General features: G+C 41.2%; 1 protein-coding gene across 1 annotated transcript in view; it reads right to left on the reverse strand.

The window, feature by feature from the left end:
- cpne5a (copine Va) overlaps window positions 1–21,934 on the reverse strand; it is a gene marked incomplete at its 3' end in the record, with an annotated part of 99,603 nt that overhangs the window by 34,287 nt on the left and 43,382 nt on the right. Inside the window, exon 7 of the mRNA XM_080733956.1 lies at window positions 10,195–10,258. Within this exon, the coding sequence (XP_080590082.1) occupies window positions 10,195–10,258 (64 nt within the window). The remainder of the gene's footprint in view (window positions 1–10,194; window positions 10,259–21,934) is intronic.

A 21,934-nucleotide genomic window follows, 5' to 3' on the forward strand; every position in this document is an offset into this window, starting at 1 on the left:
TTTTCCTTTCTGTTCCTTTTGGGGTTGTTTTGTTTTTCTGTGGGGAAGGTTTGTTGTGAGGGACCAACTAGGAAATTCTAAAATGTTCTACTGTGCTTGCTGTGCGTATGGTTTGAACCACAATTATGACAGAATATAAATTTCTAAGTTTCAATGTAAGGGGAGCGAATATACCGCATAAGCGAACCAGCATTTTGGGGGTTTTGCGATCTAAATCAATTGACTTTGCATTTATACAGGAGTCTCATCTTTTAAAAGAGCATTCCAACCGATTGGCTAATAAACATTATCGTGTTTTAGCCTTTTCAGCTGCTTCTTCCAAAACCAAGGGAGTAGCCATATTGGCTAGACGTAACCTTAGGTTGGATTTTTTGGGTGATTGGTCTGACAGTGACGGGAGGATAGCTGTTGCTAAAATCCGCTTGGAGGGTAAAATGCTAGCACTAGTCTCTGTGTATGCTCCAAATGTTTTAGACAAAGAGTTTTACAAATTACTAACTAAAACCTTATTGGAACTGACGGATTTCAAAATCATTGTTGGTGCTGACTTCAATGCAACATGGCAACATAACCTAGATAGATCCACTGGGGTAGAAAGCAGAGAACAAGCACTAGCGTCTGCAGAACTACGTGCTTGGGCAAACTCAACTGGCTTACTCGACATCTGGCGTTTAATGAACCCAACGGTTAGAGATTTTTCTTTTCTGTCGGGTAGGCATGCTTCATTCTCTAGGATCGATTACGTTTTTGCCCCTGTTAGCTTGTTTCATAAAATTGCCAAGGTAGAGTTGCTCCCAATGTCACTCTCGGATCACAAGGCGGTGCTGTGTGTTGCTTCACTGAAACAGGTTATAGATAGAGCTCCTAGATGGCGGTTTAACACCACACTGCTGCGCGATGCGGCATTTGTAGCTCAGTTTCAAACTGGTTTGCGCGAATTTATAAATATCAATACAGGCTCAGTTGAGGATCCCAGAATTCTTTGGGATGCAATTAAAGGCTTTATCAGGAGTAATACAACCCTCTATGCGTCCACTCAGAGAAAATTAAGGTCAGCCAAACTGGTGGAATTGGAATCTCGGTTTTCTACTTTGGATAATTCTCTCCAAAATAACTTTGATGTTAGTACAGCAACCCAGAGAGAGCTAGTTAAGAAAGAAATTAACTCCATTCTCAAGCGCCGCTCAGAATTTCAAATGAAACGCACAAGGCAAAACTACTATTTTAATAGTGCAAGACCCAGTCACTTACTGGCTTTACGTCTTAGATCCAATGAGCATTTTGCTGATATTGTTAGTGTCAAATCAACAACGGGAGCCATGGTTACAGAACCCAAAGAGGTCAATGCCACGTTTCGTGCTTTTTATGATGAGCTCTACACCTCCGAGGTCATTCACGATGATGCAGTATGCAATGATTTTTTATCCAACATACAGTTACCAACCCTTAGCGAGGCGGATGCGGAAGCCTTAGATAGACCGCTCCATCTGGCGGAATTACAGGAAGCTGTGCTTGCAATGCGTAGGGGCAAGTCGCCTGGTTTGGATGGGATACCCCCTGAACTTTATGCCATCTTTTGGGAAGATCTAGGTCAGCTGATGCTTGACATGTTTCGATATGCAATTGAAAGTGGCTCTTTCTCCAGGGATGTGAATGTAGCTATTATATCATTATTGTTGAAGAAGAACAAGGATCCCACAGATTGCGCAAGCTATAGACCGCTTTCACTTTTGAATTCTGATCTAAAAGTTTTTGCTAAGGTGCTTGCGCGTCGCTTGCAGGGTTTTATGACCACCTTAGTACACTGTGATCAGACAGGTTTCATAGGAACTAGACTAGCCTCTGATAATGCTAGACGACTATTGCATATCATCGATAGGGCTAAGGAGCTGAGGACCCCCGCCGCAGTGTTGTCGCTCGATGCGTTGAAAGCATTTGATCGTCTGGAATGGTCTTACCTGTGGGCTGTACTAGATAAAATGGGATTTGGTGCTTCATTCATACATTTTGTTAAAGTACTTTATTCTAATCCGTCAGCGATGGTCCTAACCGGTAAGATCTGTTCGCCGCTATTCACGATTGGCAGATCTTCAAGGCAGGGTTGTCCCCTTAGTCCTCTCCTTTTCGCACTTTCACTCGAACCCTTGGCTCAGACAGTGCGTCAGTCTGCAGATATTACTCCTGTTTCGATTAACAACACACAGCATCGCATTTCCCTATATGCTGATGATATTCTACTGTTCATTGAGAATGCACCACAGTCAATTACTCACGTCCTTCAAATTTTTGATCAGTTCAGTTCCATTTCCGGCTACAAAATTAATTGGACGAAGTCAGCCCTTCTACCTCTAAATGATCAGATGAGATCTGCTATCCTGCCGCCCATAATCCCAGTAGTAAGCCAATTCAAATATCTTGGCATAGATATTTTCCCCTCTCTTCAGGCTATTGTTAAGAACAACTATGGTGACACTCTAAATAAGATTTGTCTTGATTTAGATAGATGGTCATCTTTGCCCAACTCTCTCCAAGCTCGAGTTTCAATCATAAAGATGAATGTTCTTCCTAGGGTTAACTTTGTAAGCTCTATGCTCCCTTTGCCACCACCGCCGCAATACTGGAATAAGCTTCACTCTTCGATATCTAAGTTTGTGTGGAAAGGGAAACGCCCTCGTCTTAAACTTTCTCTATTACAACGTGCTAGAGATGATGGCGGCCTTTCATTGCCCAACTTTAAATTTTATTATTGGGCCTTCACGCTCCGCCCCCTTTTAAATTGGTTTAACCCAGCAAATAAGGTTTCTTGGAGAGAGCTTGAGGAGAGTTTAGTGCAGCCTGTTGAATTGAGAGATCTTATCTATTCAAACATAACTACACATCAATGCAAAGTTCGCTTTGGACCTATCATTTCTCATTTAGTGGCAGTATGGAGGGCAGCTGAAAAGATGTGTAAGATTGATTGTAAATGGAACTTATTTTCCCCAGTGTTCAATAATCAAAGACTTTTAATCGAGGATCGCCCCATTCGCTTTCCAAGGTGGAGGGCTAAGGGGATTCGTACATTAGGGGACTTATTTGATAGAAATGGTTTACGACCTTTTCGAGATTTGTGTGACATCTTCAATCTGCCTGGAAATACCCTTTTTTTCTACTTCCAACTGAGAACGTCCATGAGGACCTACGGGGTCCCATGGCAAGCTCCCCTTAGATTGCACCCCTTCCATGAGTTTATCTGTGATGGTAACAGAACAAGAGGTTTGGTTTCCACCCTCTATGGTTTTTTATTAGACTGTAGTTATGGGCCCCTATCTGTTGATACTGTTTGGAGGAATGATGTACCAAATTTGGACCCTGACTTTTGTTGGGACACAGTATGGTCTAACATTAGGCTATCTTCTAGAAATCCAGACCATCAACAAATTCATTTAAATTTTGTTCATCGGACTTATTTAACTCCCCGCAGACTATGTGCTATGAGGATTTTGAATAATCCCAACTGCACTCTCTGCGCCTCAAATAGTATTGGTACCTTCCTTCACATGGTTTGGGAATGCCCAAATGTGTCGTCATTCTGGAATATGGTTGCCTCCAAACTTTCAACTATTTTTAGTATTAATATCATATCTTCTCCTTCTTTATTTTTATTAAATGACGTCTCACAGTTGCAACTAAACAATATACGCAAGCGCATCTTCTTTGCTGGATTAACGGCGGCGAAGAAGATGGTAGCTACGCGGTGGAAACCTCCTCATACGTTAACGTTCCGCCAGTGGGCCTTGACCTTTCTAGATATAGTATATTTAGAGCAGTCGATAGCAAGGTTACACGGAGCAAAAGAAGAAAACATTAATATGTGGTCGGACATTGCAGATAAGCTTAAGGCTATGATTCAAGAAATCACTATATAGTGGTAACAGCCTAGCACAGGCATGCACTATTGTACATTCCGTGTTGGTCCGGGGAAAGGGGGTGGGTGGGTTTTCTTTTCCTTTTCTTGTTTTGCTATTGTTTGTGTTGTTTGTCTGTTAATTGCATTTTTCTTTTGATCAATGTTTTACTTTTTCTTGTTCTATTCATATGTATGTCTCTAATTTCATGTTTTGGAAAATAAAAATAATTGATAACAAAAAAAAAACTAACAGATATGGAATGGATGAAAGTGCAATTTTCCCCAGGTGGTCTTTAGGGCGTTTTATATTGAGAGGTGCAGTAATTAAATGGGAGACAGGGCAGTGATGGGCTGGACTGCCCTTGTCGGACCTAAACACAGGGCCCCACATTGATCGCTGTGACCCACATCAACCTAAAGGTAATTACAAATGTGCACAGCGTAATTGAATCACCAAAGGTGACATTTTATCACCCGTTTACCGTGAAGAAACACACTTGGTGTCATTACTAAGCTCAACAACAGGAGTTATTTATGTAATTAAATGTAGCTGATGTTGGAATAACAACAGGGGGATTGAAAGTTTGTATGGTCAAACATTGCTCAGCCATTCGCAACAACAAGCCCGATAACTCAATAACTGTCCATTTCAAACAGGCCAACCGTGCACTCACAGCTTTGATCGACTGTGTGTGTGTTATGAATACTGTAGGTGCCCGCACCGCCGATACTTGATGTTGAAAATGTATTTCTCTTTTCCTCCAAAAACGATAAATGTTCAATATTTTTTTACATGCTTTCCTCATTGTGCATAGGATATACCGCGATGGTAATTCATTAACCAACGGGGGTGGCAAACATTTCTTCCACAGTTATCCAATCACTTTGTTTGTTGATGTTTAAAATCACCTTGTCCAACCGAAACATTGACAAATAAAGCAGAGAAAACTGTGTGAAGGCGTATGCACATTTTGTTTTCATGTGGATTTACTTCCAGCACCACAAACATTTTAGAAAGTGTGAATGTTGATCTCGCACAACATCAACCTAGTCAGTAATGTCTGTCACAGTCACTGACCGCAAATGTTTTAAACTTTGGAATGGTGCTCAGATGCAGCCCCACACAGCCAAAAAACTTTGAGAGTGTACAAATTTGTTCCGTGTGGTTCCAATTTACGTACAGAGGTCGCTGCAAAATTAAACAGCAGACTCCATGCCAGTATAAGTATACACTGAAAAATAGATCTAGAATTATGTTCTTTTGCAAATTGAACTCTTTTAAATTGAGTTGTTTTCAATCAATGCCATGGGGAAAACGCAAGTAAAGTGCTAATTAAACCAGCAAGTGGGGACTACATGCATCAGTGCTGCAGTAGATCAATTTTAATTTAGCCTCCATAACTCTAATCTGGTGCTTTGTGCATAAAGTAGTTTTTTTTTTATTCCCCTTCTGATAATAGTAGCGAGGATATAATAGCTAAACTGAGCTTTCCAATTTGTGGGAAATCAACCATGTGAACTACAGGGCCAACTACCTTGTGGTGTGACACCTGTAACAATGCATAATGGAATTCTCCTAAATTCACCAACTTGTACTACTGCAAGCCAAGTAATACTTTAGGGCATGGCTTTGCAGGAGTCTAGCGATCTATAGGAGCAGTCTGTCTGTCTGTGTGTCCTGGGACCTATCGGCACCAAATTTCCTCTGCAAACTGCCAGCAGGCACTTTTTTCACATGTTTTATAATCTTTGAAATGTCTAACTTACTTGTCATACAGATAGATGATGATTGATGAACGCCACAGTCTGATCACATGAAGTCCAAGATCCACATTGATGCCACGTTGTTCCCATGTGGATTCCATGATCCACATGATTATATTTTTCATATAGAAAAGAAATCTTGAATCATGGCTGGCTATCTGCCAAAGTGATTGTTTGTGTAGACTTAGCATATGTTTCTTTTGCACTCCTTCAATGCCCTGAGCCTTAATGTCTCATTGTTTAATGTTTTATGTAAAGCAGTACAAAAAATAAGCTTGCCTTGCTTTACCAACTACAGTCTGCACATTGTCACTAATAATACTTTCCCTCTCTGAACCAATCGTTCAGTTTTTGTTCATAAAAACACGTTACATAATGCAGAGGAGAGTACTGAAATCAGTTATCCAAAAAAACACCAGCATCTTGGACGAATGAGCGCCAGTACTGGGCCTCATTGACTTTATCCTGATGCAGTCTCCACCATCATGAACCCCCCCCACTAGGAACGGATAACACATCTTCACTTCAGCGCCCAGCAGCGTTCTCACTTTAGGCGGGAAAGAAGGCAGAACATTCAATCCAGCAGCCATTGGGGTTTATGAGCACCAGGGGGATGCATGTGATGCAGCGCATGTCCCGCTTTCAGCTCCCGCTGTCTAGCAGGATAACACTGTGCTGGCACAATGTAGTGATGCACAGTGAGGCTTTCAAAAGCACACAGTGTTTCCTTCAGTGTTCATTTACCGGTCCATTTGGTTACATTTGTGCACATTCTCAGAGTTACAATAGGAAATATTTACACAGAGGATGTTACTGTGCAGTGCCATCACCTAACCCGAATATTTATACAATTATCGGTGAGGTAATTACCTGAGTTATAGCCTGTCGAAGGACTGGGAGCATGGGCATGCTGAACAATGCAGTCAAATAATAATATTCACATGACATCATGTTTACCTCTTTTTGAATTTTAGGCCATGGCACCCGCTCAGACACACATTACATTATAAGTGCCACTACAATTAAAAACAGGGGAAATTATTTTTATGGGTCTGAAATTAACAAAATTCCTGAGTGTAATTTCCTAATATCAATGTGTTATGAATGCAAGGCGCAGGTGAGAGAGGTTTGTTAATAAGGGAGAGACAATTGTTATTTGTCTTACACAGTGAATTATGTAAATAAAAATGGTAACAAAAGTGCAACTCTGTTATAATACTACACAGGCAAACTGAATTGCACTACAGAAGTGTCTTTTCACATTGCCAGGCAGTGAGTGTACTGTTAATGGTACAGAAGTCACTGTCAGCGCTGTTATCTAATAGATGTACTATAACAGCGTTGTCAATGGCAATGGATGGAAATAAATTGATTCATGTGTTCAGATGCTATCATTTTAATGTAAAATACATAGTTTACATAGTCCATCTCCTCTACAGGAAGGTGTACAGCAAAATGTTAATTTAATCAATTTCTTTAATGTAACTGAAAGTATAAAAATGTATAAAGATATAACATGTGGCTGACTCTCCTTTCAGTACCGTCCCTCATACTGTAAATCCTCCATTTTCAACTGATAAAAAAATTACCCATTTCAATATAGTTTCACAAACTATGCTGAAGGTATAACTTGGTGGGAGGAAATCCCCACAGGCTTTAAGGGTGTTGTGTGAAAAGGCTAGCGGTTGGCTAGATTGATGGCTAGACTGCAAAGATAGGGGAGGGAGTGATGGAGGGAGGGAGCTGCTGATGCCAAGCTATTCTACACATCATTATGTTCCAGAGATAACGGCAGCCAAGAGAGAGAACCTTTGATCAGTAGCTGGAGCTGCTTCTCCTGTCTATCCAACACCCAGGTGAGATCCAACCTCTCTGTTGGATAACAGAACCCCCCGCCCCCCCAACTTGCAGAAATTCCCCCACGCAGTCAAATTCATATCTATGCTCACTCACGCTACTGGTTTCAGTTCCCCCAAAACTTGTGATACATCACCCAGTATCCAGGGCCCTCGGACCAGGTTGGTTCCTGAATCTGTTGGCGTTCTGGTCTAACTAGGTATTTTTGAGCAGTGGTCACACCGTTTCCTATACGTGGCCGTGTGTGTATGCTTGTATGCGTGTCTGTCAGTCTGTCTGTATGTAGCCTGAGTACCACTGGGTGACCAGAGAGGTGAGCAGCCTTGAAATGTACATGCATGCATCCACACACGCACACACACACGCACGCACCACCGCTCAGTTCAAACTTGGGTTTGATTTTTAGATACAATGTGGCAAACATGCATAACGACTTTGGGGAAGTTTAACTTAAGCCCAGTCCACACACCAATGTACCTCCTTGCAACATGCAACTATTTGCAACTACCTGCAACCATTATCCCCAATGGCAATTGCGAGGAGTTGCATTGGTATGGACTGGCCTTAAAACTGTTTTGTTGCTTGCAAGGAGTTGTGACTGGTTGCATTGGTGCGTGTGTGTGTGTGTGTGTGTGTGTGTGTGTGTGTGTGTGTGTGTGTGTGTGTGTGTGTGTGTGTGTGTGTGTGTGTGTGACACAACAGTGCCACTAGGTCACCAGCGGAATTGCAGGTCATGATACGGACATAGTAACATAGATAGATAGATAGACGGGAACTGACAAAGTCACTCTTAAGAGCAGTTGACCACCGCTCAAAAATAGTGAAAATATGCCACAAGCTCACAACACGTTGCATTGGAACACATTTTGTGCTTGTGGATCAGCTATTTTCCTACATAAATGTACCTGCACCCTGTCTCCATGATAGCATAATGGTTGGAGGCAGGCTGCATCAGGGATAAAGTCAGACATCCTGAAGGCTTTTTCATCAGGGTGGGGGACAATTAATTCAAAATACCTAAAATACTTACTGCACCTTTCAACAGAATGCAAGTATTGTTTTAATCACTGTGAAAACCGGAACAATGTATTAGTGAATGTTGAAAACTGGGACGTTTACGTTATTTGTTGAAACTGGGACAATCCCAAACCGGGAGCGCCTGATCACCCACACTCCCCACAGTGCAACAGTGAAATCCCTTCAGGTTTGGTTATAGTTTGAGACATTTTAATGGCCCATGTATACTCAATGTTACAGTAAGTATGGTACGGACATGGACAAAGATTTCTGTCTACTTTCAGCATTCCTTTCGTCAGTCTTTGTGCATGTTTTGTGAAAACATAGGGATATGCACGAAACGGAGCAGTACCATGGGAAATCATGGGGACAGTGCAGCCCCCACTATCTTGTTTGTAAACAAGGACTTATTCTGATGTATTTGACATGTTTATTGATATTTACTTTTGATTGATTAACTAATGAATTGAGAAAATCACAGGCTTTTGCTGGTAATGCATTGTCTTGTGCTGTTTGTACAAATTGTTTTGAGAAATACTCTGCTTGGCAAATGCAGAGGATGATTCAACTTGTATAATGGACTGAGAAAAACAGACCTGGAGATCTTCCACACAACAAGATGATCTTTGACACCCTACGAATTCAACCATAATCTTTGCTTCCTATTCTGTAGTTCCACGTATTTCTTGGCAGAGTTCAGATATGTGTACACGGCACAGAGGGAGATTGGATTGACATTTTTGGGCCCGTCTCTCTAATCGACACAACCCAGAAAGAGGAAATGGTCACTCGTGATAATAATGACAATTTGCATTTATATTACAACTCGTCGCTTGGAGAGGTACTCTGCCTCAATGACGTTAAATAATATCCTTGCAGACCAACTGCACCTGATGACTCACAACTGCCCTATAAGCATTGGCACCTCATGTAAAGCCATACAAAAATGCGGATAGACGGACAGACAGACAGACAGACAGACAGACCGACAGACAGACAGACAGACAGACAGTAGTTTTATGAGCAGTGTTGAACCTCTGTATTAAAGTTTCATGCAAAAAGGCATTTCACATAAAAGCTTCAGAGTGGTGTATCATGGAAGCATGCCTAGAGCAGTGTGCCACCAGCTGAATGAAGGATATCTCACTTGACCGATGTTGACTAATACAAGGCATTCATGTTATAAAAACCTACAGTAGGGTGCTTGAGGCTGTCATATAACATTTATACAATTTCTCCAGCTCACTGGGTTGCTTTACAGCCTCTGAGAGGGTGCAATTGTTCTGGACAATAAGTCTGCTCCTGCTCCAATGGCATCTCTATAATGTGATTATTTACTATCTTCAATTACCAGTACAGAAAGAAAGCCAATGAGCTTTAGCGGACACAGACTATTAAATCTGATTCATGGATTAACACGCCACATGTAAGAGTAAATGCCTGTTTCAGTGATTAGAATGAACATTAGCTCATTAAAAATCCATTGAAGCTCATAGTATAGCCACCATGTACTATGTACAATCTCCCTATGTCAGATGCAATCGTCTGTTGGTACGCCACTATCTACCAGTTTAAAAACGCTTTTCAAGATTCATTATGCAACTTCGAATTAAGTATTGACAAGCAAAGCAGAACATTTGTAGAAGATGGTTATATTTAGGACTTACTCTGCAGTTTCCTAGCTCTTCGGCAGACAAGATAATGGTCCCACATTTCTTCCCAGGTATACCACTGAAAGAACAATAAACAGGAGAAATCATTATTTATTGTACCACAAATGCCATTTGACAGTCACAATGGACAGCGTCGCATTACAGCAATACAGCAACCAGCTCACAAGTATGTTATTTTATATACTGTAGTGTAGATCATAGTTGAATTTCTAAATAAAAAAACACATTAAGGTTGTGAGTCTTGTGAAGCACTTTTGTACTTAAAGGTGAAGTATTTCTACATTGTTTTTATTTGTTTTCTATTTTACAAAAGAAGACACACACCATCACAGCACTTGTCATCATGCCCACAAGCAGTGAGCCTGGTAATATGGCCTCGCCACAGCGGCATTCCCACAGTGTCACTAAACACATCAAACATGCAGATGCAGGCGGGAAAAACATAGCACTGCACGTCAGGAATAACGCTGCATTAACCCCACCTTTCAACACACCCTTGCATCACCAGACTTTCCACCACAGAGGAAAGCCTGGTATTCGTTCTCAACCGAGTCGTGTGATCCAGTTTAGAAAAAGAAAATCACACCTGTGCAAAGGTGTTCGCATGGTATCAAACACGACACACGTGGATATCTCCTTGTATGGGAACTAACGTCCATGATGTTCGTAATCTCCATACATGGAGTTCCGTGCTCATACAGGCACTCATATGGACACGGATACATACACACAAAACCAGACGTAGGAGCGGTTAGCACCTATGGAGTTATATATAATATAGAGAACGGACAGCCCGCCCCCAGCTATTCATTTCAATCAAGTTGCTCAGTGGCGTTTTGAAAGTTTACCAATTTTACTTACGTCAAGACGTAATTACGTCACGAACGTCGCTCGACGTCCATTGAACCCTATTGTAGACCCCAGCGGTGCGCTCTTATGCATGTATTTTACCCTGCCTGCAGTTCCAGCTTTGGCCGCTTCAACTTTGTACCATGGTTCTGGGGGCTTGTTTGCACTGCTCAACCGGTGGTTGATTCCGGTTGGTGTCGCATTGTTTTTGTTCCCCACATAATGCGAATCAATTAGTTTATTCTCACGAGTCGCGCTACGAGTTAGAATAAAAGATTAACATACTAAAAGAAAAAAACGATTATACCAATTTAAACCAATTTTGAACTAGGGGAACCATTTTGGAGGTGCATGCCACCAGTGGTTCCGGTCGGTGGTTCCAGCTGCCTGATGTTGTAAAGTTAATTCTGCTCCGACCAGATCAGAAACCCGAAAATTGTATTGATCCCAGGCCAGTCTTATTCAAGAGAATCAAGAAGATTTATGTCACCTACAAGTAGTGAAATGTTAGTGTGACATTATGTCTGTCAGATGGCAGCAAAAGGGTATACAACAGTATAATAAGATTAAGAATAGTAGGACTGTAATGAGAAATACATATTTTATATAAATACATTGAAAAAAGGAACACTTTATAATAATAGGTTGAACTCTATCTTTATGAGACAACAAGAGTATGCATGATGTCAAACCCTCTTTAAATGCAATGGAGGATGTGTAGAAAGGGGGAGTGGAGTTTAATAGAATCCACCGTCCATGAATCATAAATATACATCAAGTACATTCAGCTACTGTACATCTGTGCAAACTGAGGCAGGAATGCTATACTGTACCTCCTGTGCATCTAGACTGAAAATACAGGTAGCAATCCATAGCATATATACTACTGTAGTACCGTATCCATGTGTACGCACATGTACCGGTATGTATGAACGGTATGTCTGTCGTGGGTATTTCCAGGTGTCACCTGCAATACATCATATCCCCGTGGCTTGCCACTCCAATGGCACTAACAAAGAGAGACAGCATTTCTCCAGAGCCTATCCTAAATGTTATTTGGCTGGATCCTTTGAAGAGGAACACAATTCAATTTTCTTCTTCAATCCAATCTCCCCACTTTTCAGTTCCCCTTCATGCCTGTGAAAAGATGGGACCCCAAACCACCCACATTTTCACACAGAACCAGATAGGATTTCTAGCATTCAATCATATGGTTGCTCTGCAGCTGCTGCCAGATGCTTTTTAACCACTTGAACCATAGGGTTCCTATTGTTCGTGACTTGTAGATCAGCTACTTTCAGCAAAGACATTAAATATAGATGGATAAAAGGATTTGGCCTTGTGAATCAGACCCCTGCACCTAAGTAATAATATACAGTACATACAGTAACTCACAATGCGTCACACCACGACGAGTTGTGAGCTTGTAGATTGGCTATTTTCAAAATAAATTAGAAGATCTTTGTGGTAAAGTCCTTAAGTGGTTAAAATATCAAGAAGGAGACCCACCATGGACCCACCTGCATTTTAGAGTTACATTTTTTAGGCATGTAGTGTAGACTGAGAGTCAAAGAATCAGAAGCAATCTTCAGAAATCGACCGGGTAGAAACTCAAGAGCACCTAGAGAAGACACATGACCATAGCAAGCATGGCACCTGGGACTTTTCCATTATGGTAGGGTCAATCTAACCCCACAATGAGGATGAGCCTCCCTGCCAGACTAAAGTAAGACGGACCTTTATCTCACATAGAATGAGTCAGGATATCCACCGTTCAATCATACAGCGATGACCTAGCCGCTGACAGACCTGCCATCCTTCGAGACAAAGAGCTAATAATGACAATGGGCTCTGATGTGGACCTACCAGGAGACCTAGCCATAGGAGTTCAGTCTTGAATGCCAATTTTCCTCCAGCTGTGACATCTGGCGTATCAGATCCCTCCAAGGATTCCACCTACCATACTGTTGATAGAGCATTTCATGCTGCAGAAATGTACTCGACTGGTTACACGCTGACATGAAAGTGAAACTAGGACCATAACATTATATGTTATATGTCTAGTATAGACATATTATGGCATTCTTCTGGTTTTTATTTGACAGATTTAACGGCAAGCCTCTACTCGATTGGCACAAGATTTCTCCATAAAGTGCTAAGTAGCAATTATGACCTAATAATAGCCATTATTTCATTGAGTTGTAGCACGTTCGATACAGTTGTCTTGTATTATAGTAAGTTGTATTTATGTATTCGTTATTGATTTTTATCTCTCTGCAAGTCTCTGCTTGCTGTGACCCATTATCGTGGTCCCATTCCGCTGGTTGAAAAGCAAACACTAACATAATAATACTTTTTGGTTCACAGCAGGACATGGTTTGCCTTCCCCTTATCTATCCTGTATACAGGCCTTTCCATTAACAATGATTGGTCTCTGAGAGTAAACCTGGACCGTTATCCCATATAGATTACCCAGTAGCAACCGCGGCTCCTAATATATCAAGCATGATTGATTCCTTAGAACAAACACTGTTCTTATTTGAACAACAGTACAGGTACATATACATATATCAGTGCTGGACAGACCCTGTGATTTGCCACTAACAAAGCACAGCGTGAAATGAAGCCGTTGTGTTCTGATAGGGCAGACTCGTTCCATTCTCTATGGCTCTTATAGGCTACCATCCTCCTCAGGGACCAATCTCAAGGTGAATTAAATGTCCTTGAATTATTGATGTTTCGCTCCGAGTTTCCACCGTGCAGCTTCATGACGCCGTGAATGGGCAATAAAGCCCACCACACACACCACAGGTCAAGTCATTTCTCTTGGTTCACAACACAACGGCCAATGTGAATGCCAATCTGGGAGATAGAATTAAATGAGAGGCTAGATTTAAGTTGCACAAAGGTTGAGAAGTGACTTTGACACAAACTGTTTCCGGTGAGAAGGAAATACCACCAGCCAGGGGCATCACACCAAATTCTGGGCCCTGGGTACAAGGATTCACTGCGGGCCCCCCATGAATGTTAACTATTGAAAAATAGCAGATATACAAGCACACAGCGCGGCACCGAGTGCCGCGCTGCGAGCTTGTAGATCTGCTATTTTTGAAAAATCGTGAAAATGTGTGCCAAGAATGTTTCCATCTCAGTGATGCTCAAACCTTTTCATGTGAAGGACCCCCCCATCTCAAAATATTTAGTTCCAGGGACCCCCCAGAAGCAAAATTTGAGTTACAAATGTTCATTAAAAAATACATGTATTCAAAGATTTGCGCACATTTTCACGACTTTTCAAAAATAGCAGATCTACAAGCTCGCAGCGCGGCACTCGGTGCCGCGCTGTGAGCTTGTATATCTGCTATTTTTCAATAGCTAAAGTTACTAGGGCCCCTCCACCTTGGGCCCTAGTAACTCAGTCCCACTTTCCTACCCCTTGTGACGCCCCTGCCACCAGCAGTCGCCTTTGAAATTAAAGATGAAATCCAGACCAAAACATGGGTATCCTAAGCGTAAGTTATCTTCTCATTCATGCAACTGAATTCTAGTGATCAAGACTAACTTGCATTATATTCTTTTGCTGCTATTTTCTTTTTATACAACGATGGCTTGTTGTGTACTGTATATACTGGCTGTAATAACTCCAGGACAAAGCCTTCTTTGCGCTACAGAAGTTATGCAAAGAAAGCGTAGTAACCGGAAATCTAGCGATACGTTAGAATCTCGCTCTGGAAACCGCGTCATTGTTTTCAGCTCGTTTCTCTTCCGGGTCAATACGTGGTGGACTAACAACAGTTTGGATGGTCTCAGGGAACTATACCTGTAAATATATGATTCACAAAGAAAAAACTAACTTTGAGGCAGACAAAATAAGCGCTTTTGGGAGAGTCGCACCAGCCCCATTTTAGCTGTAAGGAGTGGTCGTCAAAACTCGGATGAGGAGCAATAATAACAGAAATCCACCAAACAAGATAGGATATGTTTTGGTCTGGATTTCCCCTGCATGGGTTTAACCACATGAACCTACTGTAGCATCCCTACTGTGGGCATGTCATAATAGATGAACATTCTGCAAAAAACATCAGACATACAAGCTCACTATGCGGCACAACAGCAATTTTTGTCAAAGAGATTTGGTGTAGAAGGAAAAAAGGAGGAGACCAAGAATAGACCCATTGGCGGCCCTGGCCAATGAAGTGTAGAGGGTTTAAGTGGTTAATTCAAATAGTGGCAGCCTGCTAACACAAAGGATAAACTTGGAACATGCTGAGTGGGCAAGAAACTGTGGGCAAAACATCAGTTCATCTTCAATGGACTGAATGAAAAATAATATTTCATCTCAACCCTGTGGCGTATATCTAACAGCTTCTATGAGAGGTGTGAGCTCTTGTTGCGTGGTGTGCCCTGATTCGGCACTCATTCAGAGACTGGCCCTCAATGGGAGATGCTTTGATGATGAAACCAAGTGAAACGTGCTGCCACTGTCCTATTTTCCACACTATCTATTATGAATGAGGCCTCAACTCTGATACATGCCGAGGTGTCTACAGGAATGCTCCGAGGTTACACTGGTTTGTCATGTTTACTTACAGTATAATACCACCATAATAACCGATCAATCTTTTAAATATTTAACAGACCGGTTGTAAACAGACAGGAGGCTGGCTGGTTTTGTGATGTTTCAATTTGAGTGTTCGTTTGGCATAAGACTCAAATACAGTGCAGCTTTTAACATGAACAGTCAACTGGCTACTATAGGAAAGCATCTATATTTCAAAGAAAAGAACATTCAAACGATCATACAATTCCATTAGGTGATATTGACATCTTAACATAATGTATAATTCAGGAACAAAGGCAGAGAGAACATCATTAGCAATAGCTAGTAGCGGTAATGGTGCCTCAATTCAGTGAGTTAAGTGCAGGCAATTGAATACAATTCTGATGAGGTCCCTCTTGTTCGGGGAAGATTGATGACTGGGTATTATAACCGTTTGCTTTCGGGCCTCCAGTGAATAGCTAATATGATATAATGATGACACTACGGTTTCCACGATTTCAACCGGGCAGGTGCACAGTGCACACTGATAGAACCAACCACATGCTAAGTAGCTATGATACGTAATGCTATCCTAAAGTGGGTCATAATTCATACAGACACTGGGGGAACCTTTGGCACTCAGCAAACACCCCGCCATATGGTCCTAATCACACTACTGCCAGCTGATATCAAAATACATATTGATGTTTCACAGAATACCCCAGGTGGGCGTCATATTCACAGTAAGATTAGCATGTACACAGTCCAAACTTTTAGGCACAACAAAAAGTAAATATCTCAAGGCACACCTGTATTCATATTCTGTCCATTCAAAATAGCTTCTGTTATCACTCTTATGAAATCTGCAAAAACAATTATTCACTAATGCTAAATCTACAGATTAACCATTTTGCTCTCATACAATCACAAATTCTCAGAAATACCAAAATAGGCAGATGAACAAGCTATATACTGTATGTTTCAGGGTATAGAATTTGACTTTCTATTGGGACATGAGTTCGCACAAAGTACTGATATATCGTTGGTATATCGTTGTTGTCGGGTGGAAACCTTGTATGTCCAAAACCATTCGTTTTGTATTTATAATTTTAAAAATGATTTAAAATTGTGAAAATAGCCGATCTACAAGGACACAACGCCTCACACTGCGAGGTGTTATGTGCCTGTATATCAGTTATTTTCACTGGTCTTGTGCGACAGTCTTGTATGATGAGGCAGGGCTTTACTTTACGAAAAAACATACAAATTTGAAACTTGGAGATACAAGGTTTCTGCACGACAACAACAATATATTGCACTAATGCTGTGTGGTTGTTAGAAAGTCCCAAGGCACACCTGGACTTGTCTCACACCGTTTGCCTGGGAACTGCTGCTGTAAATGGTAACAGAGTACTCCTACCAACTCCCCCGCAGGATTTCAGGATTCCGCGATCGCAGCAATTTCCACTGAATTCTGGGCCGTCCGTGGAATAGTAGGCAAACTGCAGAATAGTACACAAACTGCAGAATTGCGTACTGTAAGAGATTAAAGTTCTCTGTCTCTGTCAATTGGTTTCTGGAGAGGCCATGTATCTTGATAGATTCAAAGGTACAGGGGCGGATTTGTATAGGCGTACAATATTCTTGTATGTCAATTAATCACGTCTCAGTGGATGTGCACACGTTTTTAATCTACACAATATCTTAAGAGTAACAAAATACACATTTATGTATTGTGGGGGAAGCTTTCGCAAAAAATAGCTATCGAGCCCTGTTGGACTCCGCTCAACTTTATGGGCCAGGGTTTAAGTGGTAAATCAAGATTGCAATCAAGGTTTGTGGCAATAAGGAGTGAGAAGCCGCAGGTCAAAAAGCAGAATATCTGTCTTCTTTATAATATCAATTATATAATCAACTGATAGCACTAACACAGGACTTAGCATAATTAAAGATAATAACATGTTATTAAAAGAAAATAACATGCACATAAATATAAATATGTAATGGGTGGCCATTCTAGTGGAACATACTGTAGCAGTTTTTAAGGGGTTTTGTCACATCTTTGTAGGCTAGATTCTGTGACACTGGTTAGTCTCAATTGTTCCTCTCATGCATGTCAAATATTTGAAATCCTTCTCTGTTTACTCAAAGTACTGGACAACCTAAAGGCTGCCTACAAATTCATGCCCACAATTGAGACGGTGACACCACTTCGGGTAAGGCGAATGATGGTATACTGGTATATACAGGTATATATACTGTATATAAGATTTCCAATGCTAGCACCTTTGTCTCACTGATTATATGAAGTATATTATAGTATGTTGTTATATCACATTAAAAAGGAAAAATGTACAAATGGGACACTTTATTAGAGCACAAAATAAATCTGCAGCTGCAGTACACCGTTCTCCCTTACCTGACGTGGTGGCGCTGTCTCAATTGGAGGCGTGAATTTGTAGGTGTCTCTATGGGGCTGACTGATTCGTTTGCACCTGATGCCATGATGACACATTGAGATTAGACAACACACTCCATTTGGGCATACAGTAGCTGCATTGGGAACTCCTTAAAGGAGTAGTTCACCAGCAAAATGACTTTTTATTGATTAGTCATGCCATGGAGACTTGAGTTGAATAATATTTTTTTGTATTTGTCGCATTCCTAAGACAAAAGATTGATTATAGTAAATGTACCCCCATTGATTCTGAATGCTACCTCTACAACCTCTACACCTTCCAGTGTAGAGGTTGGATGAATGGAGGTGGTGAGATAAACGTCAGGAGGAGGAGAATCAGGCGATTGTTGAAGCTGTCCACGTTAGGTCATTAGGATGAGGGATGATTGTGATATTTAACCACGCCACCACGTGTCATGCATGTGAGAATAGGGCAAGGGGCGTCTACTATGAGAGCACTACCTGAATCTTCAGTGCTCATTTCACTCAGAGTGTAGAAATTGACCTGAAAAGGTAATCTTCTACACTGTCATAGAATGAAACAAACGAAAATCACTTTCTTCATCAATACTTGGCCTACTTGATGGTAGGTACAGTATACATGCTCTTTAGTGTCAGTAGAGCACAAGTACAACATTATTATTATTATTATGCAGTTTTCTTTTAACGAGGAATCATTGTAAATAAGAATGTCTCACTGATCTGAGATAAATTGAAATCTATCATATCACACATGTAGAGGGTATGTTGGTGATGTGGCACTGTGCCATATACAGGTTTGGGGGCAGTTGGCAGAATATGGTAAATAAAATGAGATGATGGGGTACCAAAACTCCATGAGGGTTCAAATGGGATTATACCTCTAATCCCCTCAATCTTCATACAGTACACTGATAAGCAACCATAATCCTTCATCTCCCCAGGATTAAAAAAGAAGATTAAAAGGCCAGTCAGCGAATTCAGAACACCTGTTTCACAACGAGGAAGAGACAGCCGCCTTGTACCATTACTGGAGGAAGAAGATTCTATATGGGTTTAAAGGATAAGGCTGTTGTAATTTAATTTTTCTCTTATTGTCAATTTAGCCTGTGAACACTCCAAGACCAGAAACATCTTTTCCCCTTCAGTGTATGGTACCTACAACAAGTATGGTCTTAAAAGTACATTAGTATTCCAGTTGTTGTCCAAAAACCTGTTAAAACAAGTTCCAGACCTCTACTGGCAGTGTAATTCGTCATTGCAATGAACGGGGGCATTGTAATTTTTCCAGTCCGTTATAGTAAGTAGGTGAAATACCTTTATCAGTCTTGGACTTTTCATAAGCTATGTTGACGATAGGAAAAAAAAAGAAAAAGCGATTATCCCAGCCTTATCTTTTACAGTACAAGTTAAAAGGGTTTTTCTATGAGAATAAATAAGGCATACCATATGGCACCGAAAAATAACAGATGGTGTTTTCACCATCCATGTACAGTACAACACAACAGGCAATAAAGAATTGCTTTCTCTACGGATAAAAAGAGGGGGAAAAAAATAGATAAATAATTTTTGTTTGAATGGTCGTGGCTATTTTACTGTATATCTGCCGTCTAGTTTCAGCTATCTGATGACATATTATGTTGAATGTGTCCTTTGTCGGTAGTCCTGTCTTGTGTGTTCATTGCAGTGTTAATTTACAGTATGTTGTGGTATCACTGCAACACAAGCATAGGAAATCCCTGTACGGCAAGTAGCCCAATTATTTATTTAGCTTTTCTTCTGATTATATCAAAGCCTCCTAGACACATACTAATTGCTCACAATCCTACAGTACAATGACATTATGACAATATTTCATATAGTCTTTCAGTAACCTAATATGATTGTTTTGGAATATTTAATATACAGTAAATTATGGTACAGAGTTGACTGTATGGATGGCCGTTTGATTCAGTGTTAGATCTATTTTGATTGTCTTAAGTACCAGCTCTTATGCCTTAACTTAAAGGCCTGTCCATACTGTCTCCAACCACCAAACCTTTAGTAGGAAAAGTACAAAATGACGTCACTCGCATCTTCTGAAAAGCATTTCCCCGAATTAGAGTTCGTAAAGCTGCACGTCGGAAAGTCGGAACTCTCCTTACGAAAAGTTCGGTGCTCGGAGACAGCATGGACAGGTGTTTAAGTTAAGGCATAAGAGCTGGTACTTAAGACAATCAAAATACAACCCAGTGTGTCTGGCTAATTGAATGAGACATTCACCAGCCACCTGCAGGCACTAAAAAGGCTCTCGTTTTGACTTTGAAGGAGCAGATTAAGTGGAGCTGTCAGTCAAAAAGATACATTCCCTTTCAATCCCAACTAAAACTATTCAAAGACACTGGCAAAATTAATTCCCCACTGCCCTCTTTGCTTTCTTTCTTGCTTGCTATCAAGAATTTGCCATTCCCCAGTTCCAGGGGACATAACAAGCTACCCTGTATCCTTTCCAATCTCCCCCTGGCAAAAAACATAACGTCCCACTCTATTAGAGGTCGAGGCAGATGCCCAGCCCATGACAGGCAGATGTAGATATTAAGTCTGTGAGGTGGTCGATAGCCTTTTATACCACTTTGCCTCTGTGTGGTCACATAACATCAGATCACCTCGCAGACTCTCCTATCATATCTCAACTGTGTCAGCAGGCCGGAGGCTATACCTTTAGCCCCTTACCTTACCCGGCACCTGGATAGTGAGCGATGGCATTCATATCTGTAATCATGTTACACCGGGTCGCCTTGACCTCTCTTGCTGTGGGAGCTCAGACTGACTATTAGATCACAGTCTGTGTGCAGACGGAGCTGCTGTGACTACTGAAAAGATTAATAATATAGGTGTTAAGCTGAGACAGCACAGTTCTCTTGCTGGCAGATGCAGGGAGGAGCAAAGGTGCTCTCACACCTTTTCAAGAGATGATACCCTGTGGCTATGACAGCCATTGACAGGAAAGAATATACTGTCTGCTCAAAATTCAAAACAATCAGAATAGCTCGTCTACAGATAGTAGACAACCGTTGTCCTTGCTTGACCTCCATTATAATCTGGTGGAATACCAAGCTTTACGTTAATTATCCACGGTGCTTTGTAAACCTAGGGCCTTTTGAAACAACAATATCCTGTCATGCTCTGGGTGATATCTTGTTGTAGTGGGTGGGATGTTCAAGTGTTAAAGGAGTCAAAGACAAAGAGAATGCAAACAGGAATATAAACTTCTGAGGGCCATAAAAAGAGTTCTGTGCAACAGTGCTGCAGAGTATATCCATTTTATGTTATCAAAATAACACAACAGAGCTTTCTCAGTGTGGCACAAACAAGATGAATTGTAGTATCAGCAAGGTTGTTGTGTTTTCCAAACCAAAGCTGGAAGACATATTGTGTGTTGAGGGACCGTCATTAATGACCGGCTTGGAGTCCAAATTGGCATTAAGCCAGGCAGCAGAATGCTCAAATAGTGTTTGATGTCCCAAGGCAAAGTATTTGTGTATATAATTTTGTTAGCTGTACCTCCAAAAACTGCAATAAACATGCCGCATGCATGCATGAGCACAGCACACACACACACGCACGCACGCACGCACGCACGCACGCACGCACGCACACACACGCACAATAAAACTAATCTACTGCTGTGTTTCCATTTAGAATACTGTACCTAAAGTATTCAGTTTTTGGGGGGAAAGAAAGGAAATGCATTCCCCGCCACTCATTATTTGAATCTGTAGAGGGCTTCCTTCTTTCCCCCATCTCAAAGAACAGCCGCTGTGTCGCCCCAAGTCAGGCAGCCAAGTTCATTAACCAACGACTTTAAAAGAGATCCAAGTCTCTGAAGTCAAGATGAGACAAACGAACCCTGATGCTCCAGTTTTCTC

This window comes from Nannobrachium achirus (genome assembly GCF_963921795.1).
Source record: "Nannobrachium achirus genome assembly, chromosome: 9".
NCBI lineage: Eukaryota > Metazoa > Chordata > Actinopteri > Myctophiformes > Myctophidae > Nannobrachium > Nannobrachium achirus.